This window comes from Microtus pennsylvanicus, chromosome 7, assembly GCF_037038515.1.
Source record: "Microtus pennsylvanicus isolate mMicPen1 chromosome 7, mMicPen1.hap1, whole genome shotgun sequence".
NCBI lineage: Eukaryota > Metazoa > Chordata > Mammalia > Rodentia > Cricetidae > Microtus > Microtus pennsylvanicus.
Window position 1 is genome coordinate 27,848,801 of NC_134585.1, and position 17,741 is coordinate 27,866,541.

General features: G+C 41.5%; 1 protein-coding gene across 1 annotated transcript in view; it reads right to left on the bottom strand.

Annotated features, from left to right (window-relative positions):
* Mrps9 (mitochondrial ribosomal protein S9) overlaps nt 1–17,741 on the bottom strand; it is a 49,442-nt gene that overhangs the window by 6,159 nt on the left and 25,542 nt on the right. Inside the window, exons 5-7 of the mRNA XM_075980276.1 lie at nt 11,352–11,431; nt 2,708–2,775; nt 1,915–1,990 (exon numbers count right to left, since the gene is read on the bottom strand). Of these exons, the coding sequence (XP_075836391.1) occupies nt 1,915–1,990; nt 2,708–2,775; nt 11,352–11,431 (224 nt within the window). The remainder of the gene's footprint in view (nt 1–1,914; nt 1,991–2,707; nt 2,776–11,351; nt 11,432–17,741) is intronic.

Genomic DNA, 17,741 nt, shown 5'->3' on the forward strand with positions numbered 1-17,741 from the left:
TTGTTTTCAAAAATATTTAGATGATCTTCAAAAGTGCAACTTCTATTCTGTCAATAGAACTGCATCAAAAGGAACATTAGAAATAATTTCCAGTCAGATATAAATAGCAAAAGAGTCTGATTTCAAGAAAATGTTCCCCTTAAGTTATATTTCATAATACATTTGGCAAATATATTTTTGGCTGTTCAAGCTGTGTTACTTTAATGTTTATGATTTCCTTTAAAACCGAACAATCAAGCTATTTAAAAATTCAAGAGATACTTGACTTAAAGGGCAACCTCTTGAAATAAATTATCCTTGCTACTCTGTGCATTTTTTTTAATAGTTCTTGAACATGTGATTAGAAAGTAAACAACTTGGTATTAACCCCTTAAAATTAGAAGCCCGAATAATCACTCTAGAGTGTCTGTGGAGAAGGAAACAACTATACTTAAGAGCCTTCGTTAATATGGATCGTTGAGCCCAGTTTTTGATGACTTAGTTGTTCCTGCCAGCCCTAAAAGTCACACCCAACTTTGCCGCATTGCCTTTCCAGTGAACATCCTTCCAGGATAATGTGAAACATTTAAGGATCTCAGGAGTCCAGTTAGTATTAGAACAATGGTTCAGACGCAGCTTCCTGGGAGACAAGGAGAAAAGGCAGGCATGTGTGGTCTAAGTCGGAGAACTCACACACCCATGCTCCATGCTGCTAGGCCAGCTACACAGCTGTGCCTTGGACTCGATATTTTCACAGTTCCTTCACTGTGCATAGCACAGCTTTGTTAATGAGCTAGGCTATGGGTTAGGAAGCTGAACACCAGTCCCACTACCCTCAGCTTTATGGTCACAGACATAGTGTCCAGGACTCCTCTTAACACCAGGCGTTCTGATGACCACCTACGCTGTTTTGTTTTTATAGTTATATACTGGCACTAAAGTCCTTGGAGTATTCCCCAAATGGAAAAACGGACAAAACTGCCTGAATTTTACAAAAATCAAAGTGGCGGCTGGCAAAGAGGAAGAAAAAGAAACGACGCATTCACTGAAGAAACAGAGATCTTTCCAATTCAGTTCACACACAGCAGGACCCAGCAGCTAAGACCCTAGCACTCACCTCCAGATAGGCCACCATCCAAATTCCGGACACCTTGTCTAAGCAAACTGCAACTTTCCCAAGCTACTAACTTCTCTGGTATTAAATCAGAACAAGCAAGGGGCACAGCTTAAATCCCACGGTGGCAAGGCACCAGCATTACTAGCCATTGTCACAGTGGGATCGGGGAGTATAAACCTTGACTCTACATCTAAATATGTATATATCCAACTTCCCTGATAATGCTGGGCTCTATTAAAACACTCAACACAATAAATGCAATTCAGACCTAAAATGGGGTCATGAACTTTACAGGACGCAGGTTCACAGAGGGAGGTTGTTAATCTTAAATTCCTGGGTGACTCTTCAAGGGTCTGTCAGGTCTGGGAAATGCAGGTTAGAGCATTTTTTAAGTGTCTGTGACACAGCTAACTTAAGCTCCAAAGGTAAAACCACTGCCCACACAGACCGGCACGTGAGGAAGTTACACAGTGCATGAAGGTGCGCTGTATCCTCTTCTACTTGATGGCTCCCTGCATTCATCATTAGCCCATGAGATTAACTGTTGGCCTTACTGAAGAGAACAAAAAGCGACATCTGCTGTACTCCCTAAAACAACTGGCAGAAGCCACGAGGGCACTTCTAAGAGGAAAGGAGGATCTGGAGACTAGATGTGTCACTTTCCTGACTGCAGAAATCAACAAGGGCTGGATGAGAACAAGGCTAAGTGTCTGGGGAACACCTGGCTCTGAGGAGCATCACTATTAGGATCTTAATACAGCAATTGTCTGCATTCTCATGACACAGGTCCCCTTAAATTAAAAAGATTAATTACTCACATCTTGATCTGACAGTTTTTCCACTAACATTTCTTCTAGTTCCTCCTTAATCAGCCATCTGCTGCCAATCAGGTCTCTGTTAAAATATCACATATATTTTTAATTAAGCATGCAATTAGAGTTATATCACAAAAGATCCTACATACAGTAGCAATTCATGATGTGGAGACAAATTTTCATGTTATTCAGGAGTACTCGTACACCACTTTGGAGAAACACTCGATTCCCCCAATCTCCTTTAGAAATACAGTGTGAGCAAACCTTTTGTTAGGAGAGTTAAGTGTGTCACTCTCAAATTCATTTAAAGGCTACCAGATGCCTTAAAGCTTATGATTGTGCCTGTGTAGTTTGCTAGGAAGACATAAAGGGTCCAGTGTTCTCCTATCAACCAACTGAAGCAGTAATAAAGTCCCCAGAAAAAACCAAAGCCACAGTCACAGGTTGAACAAGCTGAATAAGATGTCTTGTGCAAGAAGAAATGCATGAGGCCTGTAGAAAGCTGATGCACAGGTTGATGGAACGATCGATCGGCCAAACAGAAACACAAACCACTGAAATTCGCAAATGATGAGTTAGCATGCAGCTTGCGCATAAAACACTGAGACCATCACAATCCAAAACAGTGATTAAATACCACTTAACCCCTAAGTTTGGAATTAGATCACATAAAAATAAGCTCAGTATGTTTCCTCTTAAATAAAAATCACCATTTAGAAACTTAACTTTAGTGACTACTGTTGAAATACTGTCCAAATCTTAGGCAACATGCCAGCAATGGACGACAAGAACTTACTTGGACTCAGTTTTCTCTGAAAGTGGACCTCTGCGCGCTTCTAGCTGGAGGACCTTTCCATACACTTCCTAAAGCAAAGAAAATACACAGCTGGAATGAGAGATGGTACAGTATTCCTGATAATATATTTTATCGTTTTCCTGAGCAGCCCTTATTCTAAGTGCTCCCTCCTCAATCTAGCTTCAGAGTAGGAAAATGTGTCTTAATAAAATGTTCTCAGCTAAACCAAGGGGCGGTAATTTCAATGTGACTTTACAACACTCTAACTGGCTTAAAAAGTTTATAACAACTTAAAATTTCACACCTGTGAGGATGGTTAAACCAACAAAACTCTGTAATGTGTTTTCTCCCTACAGTTGACCATGTCTTCTCCTCACAGTTGACCATGTCTTTTCCTTACAGTTGCACAAATAGGACACAAATTTACCCTAAGGAAAAGAATCCTAAATTATGTAGTAAATTACACTTAGACCCAGTGAACTTAAGGCACCTCGAGCTTAGAAACTACTGACCTAACATTGAATCTTACAATCTAAAATCTGATTTTCACTGTTGATAAGCAAATGCTCTGCCACTAGGGCTTCTCAGCAGCTAACGCACATTAGGGGAAAACTCCATGGGGTAGCAATGACAATGTTTTCAGCACACTGGTCAAGCCTTCCAGGAAAGGAGCCTTCCTCACCTGTAGCGAGTGGACGGACACAGCGTGTCAGTGTGCAAGTGGCGCTGCCTGAGCTGGTGCTCCAGGAAAAGAATGAGTCAGCTAGCTCTTGTACTTAAGACTGCAGTGGCCAGAGGCGTGGCTTTCAAACACAGACAGGGATATGTAACTTATAAGAACACCAACTCGGTCAGAACACACCTTCCTCTTGGATGTGTCTCAAGTCAAAGTTCAGGCTGGTAAATTAACCATTTCCAATGGCTTTCCAGCAGCTTTCAGTTAATTCCTTTCCTAAATTCTATTTATTATTGCATGTGCATGGTCTGTATATGGGTGCCTTTGTGGAGGCTGGGGGATGCCTCCGTAGGGTCTGCTCTCCCCCTCCCATTTCTACATGGGTCCGAGGAATTGAACCCAGCTAGTGCCTTCACCCCAACTTATATACTCCTCCACAGCCTAATTTTCACGTTAAGTCTGTATTTTTCTAGGAATATTCTCTCACTACACCATTTCCTCCTGGTGTTGTTTATACCTATAATTACCCACGATTTCAGTAAAGAAATGTGAAGGAAAGTATGACAAGTGTGCATCAAATGTCAAGCAGTGAGTTCCGCTCACCAATGATAAGTGTCTGGACTGGGTGAAACTGAGCAACCCGCTGCTCCCTAGACTTCTTCAGCAGGAGGTTCTAGACCATGAATCCAGAGCTGAGCATGCAGGGAGTCTCTATGCTGAACTATACTCTCAAAAAGAAAATGTGTGCCAAAAACTTAACACAGTGCTTGGCCTATAGCAGTGGCTAAAGGCGCTTTAAAGAATCAGATTAGTGTAAGAAACCACTGTGCTGTGTTCCACTCCCGTGTATTCTCTCTGCTAGTGTAAGAAACCACTGTGCTGTGTTCCACTCCCATGCATTCTCTCTGCTAGTGTAAGAAACCACTGTGCTGTGTTCCACTCCCGTGTATTCTCTCTGCTAGTGTAAGAAACCACTGTGCTGTGTTCCACTCCCGTGTATTCTCTCTGCTAGTGTAAGAAACCACTGTGCTGTGTTCCACTCCCATGCATTCTCTCTGCTAGTGTAAGAAACCACTGTGCTGTGTTCCACTCCCGTGTATTCTCTCTGCTAGTGTAAGAAACCACTGTGCTGTGTTCCACTCCCGTGTATTCTCTCTGCTAGTGTAAGAAACCACTGTGCTGTGTTCCACTCCCGTGTATTCTCTCTGCTAGTGTAAGAAACCACTGTGCTGTGTTCCACTCCCGTGTATTCTCTCTGCTAGTGTAAGAAACCACTGTGCTGTGTTCCACTCCCGTGTATTCTCTCTGCTAGTGTAAGAAACCACTGTGCTGTGTTCCACTCCCGTGTATTCTCTCTGCTAGTGTAAGAAACCACTGTGCTGTGTTCCACTCCCATGCATTCTCTCTGCTAGTGTAAGAAACCACTGTGCTGTGTTCCACTCCCGTGTATTCTCTCTGCTAGTGTAAGAAACCACTGTGCTGTGTTCCACTCCCGTGTATTCTCTCTGCTAGTGTAAGAAACCACTGTGCTGTGTTCCACTCCCGTGTATTCTCTCTGCTAGTGTAAGAAACCACTGTGCTGTGTTCCACTCCCGTGTATTCTCTCTGCTAGTGTAAGAAACCACTGTGCTGTGTTCCACTCCCATGCATTCTCTCTGCTAGTGTAAGAAACCACTGTGCTGTGTTCCACTCCCGTGTATTCTCTCTGCTAGTGTAAGAAACCACTGTGCTGTGTTCCACTCCCGTGTATTCTCTCTGCTAGTGTAAGAAACCACTGTGCTGTGTTCCACTCCCGTGTATTCTCTCTGCTAGTGTAAGAAACCACTGTGCTGTGTTCCACTCCCATGCATTCTCTCTGCTAGTGTAAGAAACCACTGTGCTGTGTTCCACTCCCGTGTATTCTCTCTGCTAGTGTAAGAAACCACTGTGCTGGTGCTCCACCTCCATGCATTCTGTTTGTGTTAAGAAATGACTCTTCAAGGTCTGTGCTGTGGTTAGCTAAAAGCAGCAGTTCTCTGGGAAGTAAATTCTATAGCTTTAGTTCCCTGAAGAGATGTGTCCCAATTTGCATAGAAAAATCCTTGAGGGTATAAAATATGTCAGGAACTGTCAACGTCACAGATTATCACGGGTAGCTTCTGGTATATTGTTACACTTCCACTTAATTTTTAAGGGACACTAGAGAATTAGAATGACCCCACCTACACTAAGCTTATATACTGTACTTAATAGTGTAATTTCAAATATGACAGGAATAACCCAGATGTGAAATGCTGAATCATTAATCACAGCTATGATTAATATTTCATAAAATCAAAGCAAGCCTATCCACCCCTTGTGCCATCAGATTTCCATAATGTATGAGTCAAATTTAGAAGGTGCCTTAATTTGAAAAGACCAGATGCTCAGGTTGAGAACAGAAAATTTGAAACCAAAAGCCCTTCTTGGAGCCTAAACAGTATGAATCACAGTATCCTTCCCAAATTTGTTTGAGTTATACTAATCATGTGGAAATTCAAATTTTAGGAAGGGTAAATAAATAATAGTTCATTGGAGGGGCAGCATAGGAAAAGTCAATTGCATTTGGTGTACAAAATAGTAAGGAAGCAATAGTAATTGCCATTTTAGACAGTTCATAATTTGTTACAGAATCACAGAGAATCAACGTCTTAAGTAATAACCACCTTGAGTGTTTTGGCCACTGGTGTAAACAAAATCACGTGAATTACGCCAATGTAATTCGATGCACCTCAAGTTGCAAGGGGCATGTTTCTACTGCAGACCCCTGTCACCCCTCTGTGAATGGTCTCCCTATCAAGAATGCCATTTGACATAAAATGGCAAGAGTTTTCACTTCAGGTCATATGAGCCACTCCAGGAAGCTAACTGCCAGCAGCAAGGACACCAGAGTGCTTTGGACTCACATCCCACAGAATTTTACTTCTTGAATTAAAGCCATACATTACAATATCTGCACCACTACAAAATAAGTAATCTCATCAAATTAACAAAGGCAGCAAGTTGAATTCTATTTTTAAAACATTATTTTCCTAATTGTATACTTTGGGTATATAAAGTATACAATAGTAATTATTCTTATATGAAGAAACTATATACTAAAGCTATCTCTAGACTGCTGAATTAATTCCTGCTGCCAAGAAGTCTTAAATCAACACATATATAAATATACCTCAGCAAAGTAAGGACTTTTTAAAAACAGTAACTCCACAGACTTTAAACAGTTACTCACGTAACAGTTATTTTAATTCCACCTTTAAAGACAATAGTATATCCAAGAGCTTTAAACATTTACCACAAGGTCACAAGGAACATCTAGAAACACAAAAGCCAAGTGCAAATGCCATGATACTCTGTCCCAGGCCCCTGGCTTAAAGCTTATATTGGCCTCATCAAGGAGGCACTCTTTAGAGGCTGCAGTCCTTAGTGGAAGAACTGGGGTTACTCAGTTGTCAGGAAAAGCCTGCTTTGTCACAGCAGGTCACGTAAAACTTCATGTAAAACTTCCAGAGATCAGAATGGTTTGTTTTACTTTGGACTTTTTTCTTAACCCAACAGTGTAACTATATAATGAGCTATTTAGTCCTTCATTTCTCACGTTTTTAGTGTGTGTGTGTGTACACCTATATATTTGTAAATGTCAGTGACCATACAGTTCCTTCAATCTGAAGAAGCATTTTGAAAATACTCTATTATTTACTATAAAATGAGTTGCAAATGTAAGTGAACTTTCTACATGATATTAAATTTCCATTTTTGTTTTCAGAGTTGTGTAGCCAGCCTCTCCTAAAAGTCTGGAATAAGCTTACGTAAAGTCTCTTGAGTTCTGAGTGTATGAGGTATAGCAGGCCTGAAACCAAAGCTTTACCTTCCTGCTTTGGAGACGTGTGTCTGAATAACGCTGGCAGGGACAGTACACTATTTCACTATTTGCGTGGCCTGTCCCAGCATGGGACAGCACCATGTGTGCCTGCCTGGTGCCGTGCTTCTCATCATGACAATAATGGACTAAACCTCTTAAACTGTAAGCCAGTCCCAATTCAATTTTTTCCTTCATAAGAGTTACTATAGTCATGGTGTCTCTTCACGGCACTAGAAACCCTAACCAAGGCAGGTCTCCATGTGAGTCAGATAACTACCTCCCGTAGTAAGGTGCAAATGACTTTTGCTGCAGTCTGGATAATGTTGCCTCCACCTCACAACCCATGTGTAAAGGCTCCATGTCTGAGGTAATGCAGCTGAGAGGAGGCACCTATAGGAAGCTGGGACCCATAAAACAACTTCTGGTCATGGGAAGCATGACTCTGAAAGGAACCATGGTCCCTGGTCTCCTTTGTTTTTCACTCCCCTATTGCAAGATGAACATTTGCACATGTCCAAAAGAACAGGGGCCAATTTAACATTGACTGAAATTCCCGAAACTGTGTCAAATAAACATCTTCTTTTTAAGTTATCATAGGTAACTTTTAAAAGAGTATAGGTAAACAAAACTAACAATTTTCAACCCACTTCTAGGTAGTGAATTCCACAAACACGGCCCATCCACTACCACATCTGCCCCAGGACAATCATCCTGGGCAGGCTGACACTGCTCTGGGAAAGCGGAGCTAAGGCCACAGGCCACAGTAGCCTACACCCCTGCTCTAGCCCCTGGTCATCTCCCTGAGTCATAGATACAGGGTTTCACTAGGCAGTCCCAGCTTGCATATCTGCTCTCTGGCGTTTTCGATTCTGCAGTGCTCGGGATGGAGTCTAGACTCACACTCGCTGGGTAGGTGTCTGCCACAGAGCCACACCCCAACTCTGTTTTTCAAACAGACACACAGAACATGCTTAAACTTCTTCTTTGTCCTCTAGCTTTGCTTAGTGTTTTCAGGAAATTTATTTGATTCTCTCTCTTTCCTTACTCTGTTCTTGAAACTGAGGCTGCAGCTGCTCATGCTGGTGGAGTCTACAAGGCCTACTGCTGAAATGGCTTCTGACAGAATGGAAACCCCCAATCTAGAGGGCAGGTTCAGGCCATGCTGTCAAGCACCTAGCTAGGCCCTTTCAGCTGTTCAATGCCACTCTACAAAACCCAGGAAGACTCTTACTTCTTGAAAGCATTTCCTATTGTTTAAGCTGTGGTGTCAGGATGGTTTTACATCTCTTCATTATAGATGTACATCCTACTAACTGGGCTTTTACAGAGTTACCCTATGAAGACATAGGAGTCACTATGTCCACAGTAAAATTGGGGCCCAGCTGACCTACAAATGAACCACAGACCAGCAAGACCTCCTTCATGTACATTTCCCCATCCAGTCTCACTTCCTGATGGGGACAAAGAAGCTACGCATTTCTTTTCATTGTCATTCTCCCACAAAGACAGACTTGCTAAATTTCTCTGCTGGCCTGGGATTCACTATGCAGATCAAGCTGGCTTTGAACCTGCAGCAATCCTCTTGCCCCTGCATTGCAACTGCTGAGGTTGCAAGTATGTATCATGCCTAGCTATATACTGACTTAAAAAAAAAAAAAGGCAGGGTCTTTCTATGTAGCCCTGGCTGGCCCAGAATTTACTATGTAGACTGGGCTGGTCTCAAATTCAGAGATCCACCTGCCTCTGCCTTCTGAGGGTTGAGATTAAAAAGGTGTGTATCAGGATGCCTAGCTTTTTATATGCTGTTCTTAACTGGAGAGTGCCTCAGGGCCATCTTTGACTAGTTATAAACTTACCGGTATGTATACTTACTATGCAAACAGCCACCCATTCTAAAAAGACTCGGCACGATTACAGACAATAAGAAAGGTTAATGGAGCTCAGAAAGGTCTCCTCCCACAGCTGCACACAGGCATGAGATCTGTTTCCTTGTCAAAAAGCCTGACCATGGACTGCCCTGCCTTCTACAATTATAGCTGGTCACAGATATGGGAAACACTGCTTGGCTGAGTGTCTTTTCCCTGTCATCCTGAGAGAAAATTATATCGACCAAAGCAAATGGTAGCAACAAAGCTTATTCCTAAGGCTTTGTGGTCTGCCAGTCTACAAGGGCTGCTCTCCATGCTGCCCGGGGACAGAGGGAAGGCGTCCCCATTATCGGATGATAGGGCAGAACAAAGGAGAGGAAGCCTGCAAACTGGTCTAAGTCTCACCGTTAGACTGTATGTGCAGTGCTCACTACAGCATGAAAGTGCTTCTGCAGGCTGAGCAGCAAACACTTATCTGCGACTTCAGAGTCCGAGCACCTCAGGAGCCAGTGATCTGTCTGCTCTACGAGGTGACGTGGGTGTGGCTGCAGCTGTAATTAATGGCATTCGCCCTAAGCGATGCTGATGCGACTGGCAAACATGGGGGATTTCCCGAGTTCACTGAAATGTAATGTACTCTTCTATGTGCAACAAACCCAGCCCGATCCAGGGAAAGAGCATTTATTAGTCAAATATAATTTGACATTTCAGTCAGAGCATGGTAAAATTCTAACACATCAGTTTCGGGAGCAAGACCTTTTAAAGCACACAAGCAAACTAAAAGTAAAGGCAGGCCTCTTACACAATGTGTAATTTCTTCATTATGATGGAATGCAACAAAGTATCTTGCCCTTGGGTTGCTCCATTTCAGCCAAAACAAATGCAAATGGCTTGTCAGATGACAGCTGTTTGATAAGGCTCCTCTGTAAGACCTGCCCGCTTTACTTTTTTCCGTGAAACTTGGGATGAAGGCAGAAGGCAGGAAGAGAATTAATGTAGCATACAGTCTAAAGGCAATGCTACAACCGTGATTAAGTAGAAAAGTTAAAAGGCACAGATTTTCCACAGCTTCGCTGCGTGCAACCCATCCGTGTAACAAGTTGACAGGCCTAGCGCGTCAGCTCCATCATCCCCCTCCGACAGCTAAAGCGCAGCACTGCATCCCTTTTCAGGGGAAATTTGCGTCTGCACCATGAAGCGTTGTACATTATTTCTTAGCACTGCAGGGGGCTCAAGTCCATATGGAACCTTCACAAATATTACCACAGATCAAACCAGCGGCGTTTGGAGGCAGATTTGACATACCTATTTAAATGAGCAGCAGGGGTCCTCGGGCAGCCGCAGGCTGTGCACGGGAGCCTCCGTGGAAGCTGGAGCACAGCCCCATTACTCAGCAAAGACACACTCTGCAGTTGTCATTCATTTCATTTCTGCCAGGGCAAGAAGCTCATTTGCCCAAGGTCAACAAAAAACGAAAAGAAGGTTTTCTTTTTTTCCCTAAGAAATAAATGTAGCTGACAAGTGGGGATTTTGTCCTTTGGGTTTGTGAAGCACAAATAAACAGCAGATATGTCTAAAGGCAGAGGAATGCGTGCAGCCACTCCAGCCTCTGACTGTGGAGGGGAAGCCCGATAAATATTTCTATAGCTTTAAAAATCACATTATGGATAAAACAGAACTTGACACCATGTTCTAAAAATAAAATGGGTTCTGTCTTTCAAAATGGATCCTGGCATCCAACTTGTTGTTCTCACAGCAGTTTTGGGGACTGCCCTCACATGCACACACTATCAAACAGCTTTCTTTGAAGGCAGCAAAACAAAAACTTCCTAGCATCCTCCAAAGTCAAAGCACAGTAGGACCTCTCTGCCTGATCTGGATTCTCCCTCACCCACTGCATTCACCAATGCAAGGCTGAACTTTAATATGATAACAAGCAAAATGAACAGCGGTCTGGAGGGGAATATATGGCCTCACAATCCGACAGCACGCAGTGCCTGGCCCTCCTTATCCACCTTCAAACTGCACACAGGAATCGCTAGAACTTGAGCTTGCGAGCAAGAGCATTTTCTGAATAAAGACTCTGATGCAGCAGCAGACAGCACAGGGGTCTTTCATCAGTCCGGCCTCAACAAGCTCTCCTCTGTCCACAGCTGAGATAGTCTGCTGCTAAGAGAAGCCTCTAGAATACTTTTATAGCTTATAAATGAAGATACTTACATGCATTAATGAATAGTATGACTGCTTGCCAGTGTAGAAGAGAAAATTAAATGGACGGCCATCTTCTCCCCATTGGATTGCTAAATGAAAACAAAAACATTTACAGAGATTAACCAAACTATGAGTTTAACCTCACTCAGTATGGGATACATCTGTGATTCAGATTAGCATATCAAAAGTATCTAAAATATCAAAAGTATTCACATTTAAAATTCATGTATTTAGCATGTTGAATATGTAAATGCTTAGGATATTTAGTTTCATATCAATTAGCATAAAACTTTGTCTGTATTTAATATAATATTCCTCTGTGAAGATCTATTTCATTTGTCTTAAATAAAATCTCATAAGATAATCCACATTACTTTGTTAGAACAAAAATGTTCAGGTCCCAGTTTTCAAGTAAATCCTAACAGTCAGTATTCAGTGAGCATATGAAGAGATTCGGAGGAGGCCCCGCGCAACCCACACATCTGTGCCGAGAGCCTGCTTGCCACATCATTCATTCCAGCCACTTCATAATCTACCTGAGAGTTCAAAGCAGTCGCAAACAGATGGGCGCTCAGGAACACCTTTTCAAATACGCAGTTACCCACTTAACCACCGAACAAACCGAGACACAAACTCCAACTCTTCTGCCTATATTCTGCTGAGCTACTTGTAAACCATTTGTAGTGGCCCCCTGTTAAAGACCCCATTCTTAGGTGGGAGTGGTGGTGCCCATGTGCAATCCTAGCACCTTGGAGCACAGAAAGGAGGAACAAGAGTTTTGAGGCTAGCCTAGATTGCATAGGAAAGCTTTGTCTCAAGGGAAAAACAAGGGAAAATCACATTCGTAGGTTTACCACATAGTATAAACTATGTTTTCCTGCCTGCTACTTCCTACAGCTTTAATTTATAGTGTCCTTTACAAAAGTTTATAGATTGTCTCACATGGTGGATCTGGTACTTCTCAGCAGTGTGAGAAGCCTGGTTTTCAGTACTGAGCCCATCAAGAAACGTCTTCAGATAGTTTAGCCTGCTTGCCTGGGCCCTTATGATATGTTCTCACTGCAGATACACTGTACAACCGCTGTGTGCTGTGGGTCTTTGGAGGGCCACAAGGCACTTTAAGAACAGGCTCCATTTACTCTTCTGAAGCAACCTCCATCTCCACACGGATTTGGGCTAAACTTACTGTTCTGTTTTCTTCTGGAATTCTAATCACTTTCCTATTCGGGTATCCAATGAATTTGTGCATGTGAAGCAGAAGCCTCTATTTGTCGATTTTTAAACAGTAAACATTTTTCTGTTGAAACACCTTTAAATGCAGGATGTTTCTCTTCTCTGAGGATAATTAGTACCAGCCTGGGAATACACTTAAAATAGAGAAACAGCATTGGATGAGTGTTGAAAAAGTCTTAGCTGAGTTTAGACTGAAAGGGGAAGCCATGTGTTTTGTAGCCCTGGCTATCCTGGAACTCACTCTGTAGACCAGACTGCCTCAAACACCTGCCTCTGCCTCCTGAGTAATGGGATTAAGGTGTGTGTCATCATTGTAGGACTAGAAAAGCAATGCTCTTACTAGCCAATGATTCCAGATGATTTCAATACTTTCCAAAGACATTTCCAGAAGCTCCATGGCTTCCACATTACCTAGTACTTGAACCTGCACTATGCAATGGATTATCATGGCGCTGTTCAAGTACTTAGTCAGAAAGTAACAGAAAACAATAAACATCCAAACAAGCATCCTGGTTATGCTAAGACCACTGTTAAGTCTGGGTAGAACCTTGAATCACAGCTCTGTGTGCATTTGTGCTTATAAATCTAGACTTCATAAGGTATATGTACACACATATATTCTTTCATAAACATACCTGATTAATTAAATCTACAGTGTCATTTATTTTAAGATGAGCCATTATGTACATTGATACACTGCAAAGCTTGTCATTCCATAGCATGCATCAGAACATAATTAATAATTAATTTTAAGGTGCACTCTGCTCTTAAAGGTACAAAACTTGAAAAGCTTCAAATTCATAAACCCTGGCCTCGACTACGCCGACATTTGCTGCTCTGCATACTTGTTTTTCTGTCCTGCACCACCGTCACCCGTTCATCCATCAGAGCCCTCTGCTCCCACAGTGAGTGAGCCACCCTCATTATAAAAACCTCATCACTTCTTAATATCTTTAAACTTAATAAAAACTTCCCTAGATACCTACTAACCATGAACACTTAGCAATTAGAACTGGGTCCAACAGGATAGACCTGCAATTCAAAAACCAGTCCAGGCAGCCAGCAAGCAGCCAGCTGTGCTAGACTGACACAATGCTTGGCTTGGCTCACTCTCCAGTATGGGGAGGGAAAAGGTAAGGAGAAACTTTGGGTTATTTTTCTTTCTTTCCTTCGCTTTTGCCAGCCAAGTTTTCACTTAAGGTCTTTAGCTTGATTTTCTATGAAAATCTTGTCCATGTTTATATAATTCTAAGCAGGGTTTGTTGCAGTTGATACAGGCCCTGCCCGCTTAGTGCCCAGTCACGGATTTCAATACACAAGTAACATACTACTCCAAAGATTAAGAGAAAGGATTTCTTTGCCAGAGGCAAGGTGAAAGTTAACAGTTCTAAACTCTTGTGCATTCATTCACACCGGTACACTAGCAGGAAAGAACAGCATTTGCCTTGTTATTTGTCATTGTACTTTGTATTTGCTTTTACAAAAATCACATACAATTACTTATTTGGGAGGCATCACGGTGTAGCATAGAGGTCAGAGAACAAATTGTGGGTACCCATTCTCTGCTTCCTCTACGTGGGTCCTACAACTGAACCAGCATGCCAGACTTGGTGGCAAGAGCCTTTAGGTGTCGAGCCTCCTGCTGGCTCCACTCGTTTTGGTACTAAGCAGGGTCTCATTGTGCAGTGAGGCCTACAGCTCACCAGATAATGCAGGCTGGCCCTGACCTTGACATCCTCCTGCATCCACCATCACACACTTTCACGGCTTTATTATAAACATACATAGCATTCTATATTGTAGTTACACTACAGATTACAGCATTTTTTAGTTGTTTTTCCAGCCCAACATTATGAGGTAACACAATATTATTACCACCTGTATGATGATATGACAGCTTGTTCAGAAGATTTATAATAGTTAAATTATTCCTAATAATTGTTTCCTAACACTTTATACTTCCTAACCCCTAAGCAGAAAAATATAATAGCTTCTTGTTATCGTTTTTATAGGGCATTATTTCTGATCTTGGATATTTTTAAATGTTTACTGGTTACATTTTTTTTCATGTACAAGCTGCATGATATTCTTTGGTTATTTTTCCACTGGGCTCTTTTTCTTCCTTCCTTCCTTCCTTCCTTCCTTCCTTCCTTCCTTCCTTCCTCCCTCCCTCCCTCCCTCCCTCCCTTCCTCCCTTCCTCCCTCCCTCCCTCCCTCCCTCCCTTCCTTTTGGTTAATTTGTAAGAGAAATTTTAGAAACAAAGCCCTTATAGTTCAGATTTTCTGGTTTCTTTTTCTCAAAGAAAAGCTTTTATTTTGAAAACAATTTACTAGTTTTTGTCTTTTCTGTTTCTTTTTGTGACTGTCATTTTGGTAGCCGGGGCTAGAGATAGCTTAGTGGTTAAGGACATTTACTCATCTTACATAAGACAAGGATTTGGTTCCTAGCACCCACATGACAGCTCTTAACGGTCTCTAACTCTAGTTTTAAGGGATCTGATGCCCTCTTCTGGCCTCCATGGGTACTGCATGAATGTGGTACACATACATAAATACAGGCAACCTCATACTCATAAAATATTGCTAGCTGTATTATCTGTCTACTGTTCTAGAGTGAACTGCCTTTTATTTTGTTTTAAGGGGTAGAGGGTCAAAGTTGATATAAGGCCACTTTCTGTAGTCTAGGATGACCTTAAACTCCTGACAATCTTTGTGCTCAACCTTCTGAGTTCTGGGATTATAGAGGTGAGACACCAGGTTTGGCTCTGAAATTTGAGATATAATGTTGTTAGTGTCTCAACCCAAATTATATCATTTGGATACATCTGTCTGTCGATATTTTTTAAAATGGATTTTAAACACACACACAACATCTACATGCATATGTAAACATGTATTAATATAGTTGGACTCAGCAAATTTTTAAGATGGTTTGTGACTCCCCAAAGAGAAAGGTGTCAATTTATGGGCTATTGTAAGATCAGTATCACACACACTCTAAAGTGATTTTTCCTTGTGTGGTTTTGGCCACTATGATATATATCTCTAGGTGGCAGGATCCTCAAATATTTTCACATGATTTCACATTTCACCCTTTAACTCTTTTGTGGCATAAGAACTTTTATAAAAGACATGATTTAAAAATTCTAGAATTTAGTTTTAATGTTGTGAAATCAGACACTCAAATAATAACTTTTCAGTAATGTTCAACTATAGTTTTTCATTTGCATCTTATCAGTTTCTTTTAGCAGGAAACCATCATCTATGAATAGTACTGAATTCCCTGGTGTCCTCGTGGCTTATTTGACAATGCTGAGGATTGGGTCCAGGGCCTTGCACATGCTAGATGTGTGCCATCACTGATCAACATTCATGGCTTTGTTTCTCATGGTCTTGAATTTGCCACAAGGTCCTATGTGTGGCAATTTCCCTAATTATATGGTTTTGACCTATACTCCTTATATGATTTCTGTGTATGTGGTGCTGGGGATGGAACCTCACACCTGCTAGGCAAGCACTCTGCTACTGAGCTGCATACACACCCGGCCCTATGTGTTTCTTTTAAAATTATAATAGTTAAGGCTTCCAAATAACTGCTGATAATTGGTGTATGCTATTTCTGAATGCAATGGGATTTAATGACACATTTAAAGATTCGATGTTTCTGTTTGCTCATGAAAAGTCCTACTCAAAAAAGAAAGCTTCTTTACATTTCTAGTTCAAACTTTTTACCAAAAGTAAAAGACTCCATTTTGTTAATTGTTTTCTCTATGTAAATGTTTTCTCCTTGAATAAAAAAATTACATTAATAAACTGATTAATGTTAAGCCACACTTAAAATTCTGAGAAAAACGCTTTCTGGTACTGTCTTAAACGCTATATTTGAGCACTCAGGAGGCAGAGGCGAGTGCGTCTCTAAGTTTGAGGCTAGCCTGGTCTACATAGCAAGCTACAGATTAGCTAAGGCTGTACAGTGAGACTCTGTTCTCCCAGGGGTGGGCTTTACTTACTTTTTATGTAACTCAAATTTAGTAATTATGAGTTTGCAAGTACTTTTTCAGTAAGCCTGATGACCAGTGGCCTGCCTGGCTTTTAGTCTACCCAGAATTTTCCTGATTGAGGTAACTGGGACAATTAAATTACTCTTTAAGCTTTGTGTCTGAGAGTGTGGTGGTCACACATTTGTACCATAAGTCATCACGACCTGGGCCAAACTGCATGCCCAGACACTTCCTGTCTGGGTATCCTTGGAAATTAAATATGAGAAAAATAATTGTGCTTTTAAAAGTTGTTGTGAAAGTTTTGAAATAAAACATGCAGCACTTAGAATTATGTCTGCCAAATCTGAAGTTCAACAAACGCTACTATTATCATTTGGAAGAGTTCTCAAATTAGCATCAAGTTACTGTCTTATATGGGCTGGAAAGATGGCTCAGCATTTAAGAGCACTGCCTGCTCTTCCAGAAGTCCTGAGTTCAATTCCCAGCAACCACATGGTGGCTCACAACCATCTGTAATGAGTTCTGGTTCCCTCTTGAGGAAGAGACCTGGTCAGTTGCCCTCATCAACTTAGACCATGAAACCCAATATGGACAAGTTCAACAGAACCGCCATACATGGGCTGCCCGTGCATGCTTCAGCACTGCCAGGGCATACATTTTATTAATTCATTCATTTGTTGTCATATTCAGACCATAACAGCATAGCTATCTGTGCCCTCACAGTAGCTTCTGGATGCCTCCGAATGCCTCCATTTGAAAGTGTTAATATTGGGCTGCAAACACAGCTTCATGGTAAAACGCACTTGATGCCTGGCATACAGGAGGCAACCCAAGGTTCCATTCAACCCCCACAAAGTAGTAGTAGTAGTAATAATAATAATAATAAGATATGTATAATATTATTCTCTGACTGACTTCACCGGCCTTCTCAAAGGTGATTCTGTATTGCAGTCACTCTTTTAAATTTGCCATTATGTTCATCAATTTCATTTTTCTTTTACTTTGTCTTTCTCAATTACTAATGACATGTGTTTGTGTCTGCATGACATGAATATATTCCACAGGACTTGATGGGAGATGTCAAATACTTCCAAATAATGAGTAATTTCAAATTTGATTCTTTAATCCAACAGCGATACAGTTCTATTGATTTCAAATCAGGAAA